At 44.5% G+C, this 6051-nt stretch overlaps 1 protein-coding gene across 1 annotated transcript; it reads right to left on the bottom strand.

The window, feature by feature from the left end:
* Positions 1-1743: 1743 nt before the first annotated feature.
* Positions 1744-6003, bottom strand: LOC125530072 (cell division control protein 48 homolog C; the record flags this gene model as incomplete). Its single annotated transcript, XM_048694463.1, is given in 10 exon segments — positions 1744-2076; positions 2191-2340; positions 2538-2739; positions 2823-2887; positions 2989-3045; positions 3266-3370; positions 3452-3568; positions 3832-3984; positions 4161-4774; positions 5691-6003. Coding segments are annotated over 10 exon segments (1824 nt in total), but the record flags the coding sequence as incomplete, so codon positions are not given.
* Positions 6004-6051: the final 48 nt, after the last annotated feature.

Genomic DNA, 6051 nt, shown 5'->3' with positions numbered 1-6051 from the left:
TCCTATTATTGTTATCAACCACAGAAGCTGCAGCATAGTGTAAGCACCCCTGTGACACTCCAATCGTAGCAACTCTTTGGCCATACGGCACACGGATAGTCTTCCACACTTTCCCCTCCATGTCCACCCCATGAGCACGTACTCGTTGTTCATGTCCATTAGGCTGCCCATCACATACATCATACGGCCAACAAAGACATATTTACCACGGAAGAACGGCGCCACTTTCTCAACCATCCCACTATCCCTGCGAGTCCAGGCTCTTGCCCGCGACGAGTAGATGTTCACTCCTGTGACGTAAGCTTCGTGAAGGGCCTGCTCGAAGTGAAGAACATTGAAATGGGATGAGTCCGCCGGATCAAAAGCCAGGCCTGCGGTACAGCTATATCTGTTATTTTCTGGCGCCTGCAGCGTAGGAGGCAGCTCCACCCACCTCCCAGTGAGAGGATTGCACACGACAAAACGGAAATCATCCTCTGCCCAATTGAAAGGGGATAACTTCTCGTTGCAGCCACAGTAGAGGAGGAGGCCATTGCAGGCGTCCACCTGGACCATGTCCATGTACTTGTTAGGCTGTAGGGAAGGATCGAACGTGGCTGCGCCGTGGCCGGATATGCTGGCGAAGTGGTGGCCGCACCCGCTGCTGTTGACGGTCATGTAGAGAAAGCCGGCGAGGGTCTGTGGCAGCTTCGGATCCGGATGCCTGTCCAACGTCAACATCGTGTTTCTCTCGAAGATCTCCCCCTTCTCTTCCTCCTCCATGGTCAGGGTCTACGTCGTCGGGTCGATCTGCAAAGGGAGAGAGAGAGGAGATGATCACCGGATGGGCGGCGACCGGTGATCGCTGCCGGCCGTGGTGAGTCGGAAAAGGTTCCTTGGTTTAGGTTTAGGGCGTCGACGACGGCGGTTGGCTTCTCGGAGGGCTGGAACAGGACGGCGTTTTCTCCCGTTCGCGATAGATCGCTACAGGGAGGAAAAATACCGGACCGATCGCTACAAAAAACTGAAGCTACAAATATCTGTGTTCTTCTACGAACTCACAAACACATTAGTCCCTCAGTCAATTTTGTCTTCAATACTTCAAAACCAACAAAGGATGGCACTAGATGCACTTACACTCTCCTTAGCATGAAACGATAAACAAACCACTTGTTGTTGTGACGATGCCGGCAAGCACTTTGAATCGAGCAACTGCTTAGTCCAAGCCACAGTGGCGAGCAACCGCGGCAGAAAGCATGAGGATGGCCATGGATACGGCCTTGGAAAACCATCGATACGGTATTAAGGACGCTCCTTATTACCCCCATTAAGCATGTAGCTGTGAACTACCCTTTGGATTGTGGAACCTTGTTCAAGTTAGGGAGGGGGCCGTAACACTATTTTTTGTTTGATAAACTAGATTCCACCCGTTGCGCCGCTGGCACAAAAGACAAACGAAGGCCATGTATTATTTGATAAATATTTATAATATAATTGTAGCACCAGGAAGGGGGGAAAGTTGGACCATGAGATAAATGAAGCTGAAAGGAATAGCATATGGGTATATCTTTCATTGGATAGACATATTAATAAGGGTATATCTTTGCAGCTTCGTTTGCTTGCCTTTTGCTCGCCTCTTCTCTATTCAGTAACTTGTATGCTTTCAACAAGGGCTTCTTTCATATGCGTTTCTTATGAACTACTTGATATGCCCATAGCTCATTCCATCTATCGACAAAAAGGCCCGACTGAGCCTTAGCATCAGGTTCCAATGAGAGAATTGTGAATTGATAAAGAATGTTCACTGTTCACACAAAGTTTCTTCGTGATTCCAAACATTACAAAGGGGATTGGTTCATCAAGCACCAGTCGACGCCGTACAACAAGCATAATGAGTTCATATTTTCCAAACACCGAAAAAAGCTCCTCACTACCAAAATTGTATAGCTTCAGTGGAGAGTCGCCCGCGCAATCTCTACGCTAAGCTATCGTATGCGCAAAAACAAAACAACAAAACTGCAGTATAGTCCTTGTAAGTACGACGGTGGATCAGTTGGCCGAATATTTCTTTGACAATGCGTCGAAGTGCTTCCTTTGCTGCGACCAAGAATAGCAAGAGATGTAAAGCTCGTGGTATACATTATATATACCAGTAAAACCACAGTGAAGTACTATCCTAAGATCAACCTGTTGTCGGCATTTTTACTGTACCTGTTCTGATACCGAGGGCTTTACTTTAGACAGAGCATGCTCAAAGTGCCGCAGTTTAATCTTATTAGTCAAGTCAGTACTCATCGACGAGTCCCCTTTAGCCAGGAATTCGCACCTCTCTTCCAATGCTGCCATGGCTGCTTCGTTCACCTGAACAAGGACGGCATGCTCAAATAGGTTAGTTCCATTTTGCACCTTCCTTATGCAAGATGACCACTTCTATTGATCCAGATATTCAATTGAGCTTGGAAAGCATTCACCCAAACAAAAGCAAAGCAAAGTACTAGTGCAGCTTTCGCAAACTCAAACAGCAGGGGAACTCCTTGAGGAAAAAACAGAAAGCTTACCAGTGATGCCAGGTCAGCACCAGTGAGATTATTGCACTCCTCTCGGCGTGCAATTGCGTTCAAATCAACATTTTCCGAGAGAGTTTTCTTTTCAGTATGTGCTTTCAGTATTGCAACCCGCTCATCAGCACCAGGTAAAGGTACAAAATGTTTCTTCCCAAATCTACCGGGCCGTAGAACAGCCTCGTCTATAACATCAATTCTGCAGCAGAAATAAAGCAGTACGTGGTATCAACCTTCCACTCAGGTATAAGCATGCACAAAGCAATCAGTAGCTGACAGTACCTGTTCGTAGCTCCAATAACATAAACACCATGACGCTGATCAGCACCATCGAGTTCAACAAGTAACTGCAAGCAGAGCATTTTGATTTTTGATTAACACAAAACAAAGAAAAGAGAAAAAGGAAGAGTTAGAGAATCTCTGTATAGCAAACATAGGTGACCAAGACAATGTTCAAACCTGGTTTAGGAGACTCTTTCCCTCTTTTTGTTGTCAGAGCATCTATCTGCCAAATCACATGGAATTGAACACTTCATTCGAGCACAGTATAATTGGAAAAGCACCTTTACACCCAACAGATACAAGTCGCTTGACTACATGCTGCAAGTTGCTAGATAACTTCACAGTAGCTAGATGTACCAAGTATGCATATTTGTTCTAAATTAACTACCAAGTTTTCCTTGAAAGAATAAATACACAGGCAAATGACTAACGAGAACTTTTACCTCGTCAAAAAATAGGATGCATGGGGAGTTAATCCTTGCGCGGGTGAATATTTTCCTTACTTCTGATTCACTCTCCCCAACATACTTGTTCAGTAGCTCAGGTCCCTAAAGTTCAGGGAGAAGAAACATATTAGCAATATATACACAAAATAAATTAGAGAATATGGAAATCCCAAAATTAATTACCTTAATGTGAATAAAATTTGCCCCTGCATCATGTGCAACTGCTTTTGCTATTAGTGTTTTCCCACAGCCTGGAGGTCCAAACAGCAAAAACCCAGCTTGCATGTTCACTCCAAAGTCCTTGAAAGGCAGACAACAAAAGAGAACATGATGACAAAATTAAGTAATTTTTTTCAGGTGAAAAAATTAAGTATTTAAAGCACTCGATGAAGTGCTACAGCTTATAAAATCCAAATAAGAGCCACAGATGTCTATGAACTACCTTCAGTACGAATTCAGAAGTAGCTTAAACTTTTAAGCTGTGAATTACTATGATGACCCATTGACCAGATAACACGTAACAGACAGAAGAATGTAGTGTAGAACACAGCCCATGTGATTACCTTATAAACTTCAGGGTGCTTGATACAACGAACAATGCACCGGTCAAATTCTTTCTTTAACGAATCCAGACCTCCAACATCTCCCCATGTGACATCAGGCACAGAAGAAAATCCTTCCCTTCTCAATGATGGTTGAACCATTGTGGCTGCTTCCTTCAGGGATTGAAGTAAGAAAGCGCGTCAAAGATGGAACACACTATTAAAAAGCTAATAGCAGAGGACAAAAGGACAGGAAATATGGCAGACAACAGACAATGAAAACAATATAATGTATGATCAGACAGCAGGTGGTTAATAGAAGAAAGAAAAAATGACCACGTATGGCTTACCTCAAAGTCATCCATAGTGATACATAGGCTATCCATCTCACCTTCACTCCAAGGATGTCTCCACCAGTCCTGCTTGTTGTTTAGATCACCCCCACCACTCTGTTTTTTTCTTTCAACAATTATTCTCTTCATTGCCAGATTCCCTGCTTTATCTACTAATGCCTTCAAGTCTGCGCCAACAAATCCTGGTGTAGCCCTTGCTATCTTGAACAGGTCAAATTGGTCTTTCTCCAATGTTAGGTTCTGAGTAAGCATCTTCAAAATCTGTTTCCGTCCAATCTCATCTGGAACACCAAGAGATATCTCTCGATCGAACCTCCCTGGTCTCCGAAGCGCTTGGTCAACAGCATCAGGCCTATTGGTAGCTCCAATTACAATGACATAGCCAGGCTTCTTTTCAGATGATTGTGAGTCCAACTCACCACCATCTGATCCAACATTCTGGTGGAATTCATCCATGCATGTCATTAACTGTGTAACTATCCGTCGCTCCATTTCACGTTGCAAATTCTCCCTCTTGGATGCAATTGCGTCTATCTCATCTATAAATACAATTGAGGGAGCAGTTCTGTACGCCTTCTTAAACAAGACTCTGATATTTTCCTCAGAAGCTCCTGCACGAGTACAAGGGCTATGAGGCCAACTTCTAAATTGGTCTGACAGATAAAATTTATCTAGTAGCAGAACTGAATATATAACTATTGAAGACAAATGAGAAACAACTTAGAACAGTGGATGTATGAACTCCTTAAGTGTAAATTTCACACTCAGATCATGAAGCAGTAGTACTTGGGTAGTCGATGGTTGCAAATTATACCCTATTGATATGCACATACAAAAAAAATCCTCGCTTCTCAGGAGAGCATCAAAGCACCTCTGAAGAATTATGTTTACTTAATCCTGACGGGTGGGAAGATGGATCATCACCATGTATCTAAACCTTGAGGTCTTGCACTACCTCTTTAAGTACAATGCTTTGATGAACACTATATATTTCTTGAGAAAATATCTGTCCAACTATTGGCAAATGGCAATGCATAAAGCAAAGCTTGGCCAGGTGCTTCACTTTCTCAACTTTTTTTCTTATGAGGGAGCTTCACTACCACACCTAAGTTTAATCATTCAAACCAGCAAAACCAATTTCACAATAGGATATAAGATATCTAACTGAATTAAAGATCACTCGCACACAATACTAACTCGATCGCTAGCTATTCATGTGTCAGCAGTTCCAATTTCTAGGTGGAATACACTGAGGAGTTTGCATTACACAATACTTTAACATCTATAGAGTTCATCAGTTAACATGTATGTATAAATTTTGCTCATTGATCGAGGATGGGCTGGTATTCTGCAAGTTGAACCCCAAGAGAAACATTTCCAAAATCATCACTCCTTAAATACTGTTGCATTTCACTTGTTTCAAGCATGATACATGATGGGTAAATATCAAAGTAATTTTCATATGCATACACAAAGCTTCAGAACTTCTGCAAATTATAGTGCAAGGAATCAAATCAGATAGCATACCAGAGACACCAGATACGACTTCCGGCGCCGATATCTTGTAGAATGGCACGCCGGTCTCGTTGGCGATTGCGTGGGCGAGCGTGGTTTTCCCGCAGCCCGGCGGCCCGTGCAGCAGAATCCCCGCCACAGGCCGAACCCCAAGCCGCAGCGGCAGCTCCGGGTGGCACAGGGGAACCACAACCTCCATCATTAGCTCGTCAATCACGGACTCCATCCCCCCGAGATCAGAAAACCTGGGCCCCTTCGCCCCTCCGCCGACGCCCCCTTCGCTGGCCCCTGCCTCCTGCTTGGGGTCGCCGCCGCCGCCGCCGCCCTCCGGCGTGCCGCGCCGGCGAGGCGTCTTCGCGGCGGGGTCGAGACT

This window comes from Triticum urartu, unplaced genomic scaffold (genome assembly GCF_003073215.2).
Source record: "Triticum urartu cultivar G1812 unplaced genomic scaffold, Tu2.1 TuUngrouped_contig_6051, whole genome shotgun sequence".
Classification (NCBI taxonomy): Eukaryota; Viridiplantae; Streptophyta; class Magnoliopsida; order Poales; family Poaceae; genus Triticum; species Triticum urartu.
The sequence above is the reverse complement of the archived record's forward strand: the minus strand, read 5'-3'. Positions and strand labels throughout refer to the sequence as shown.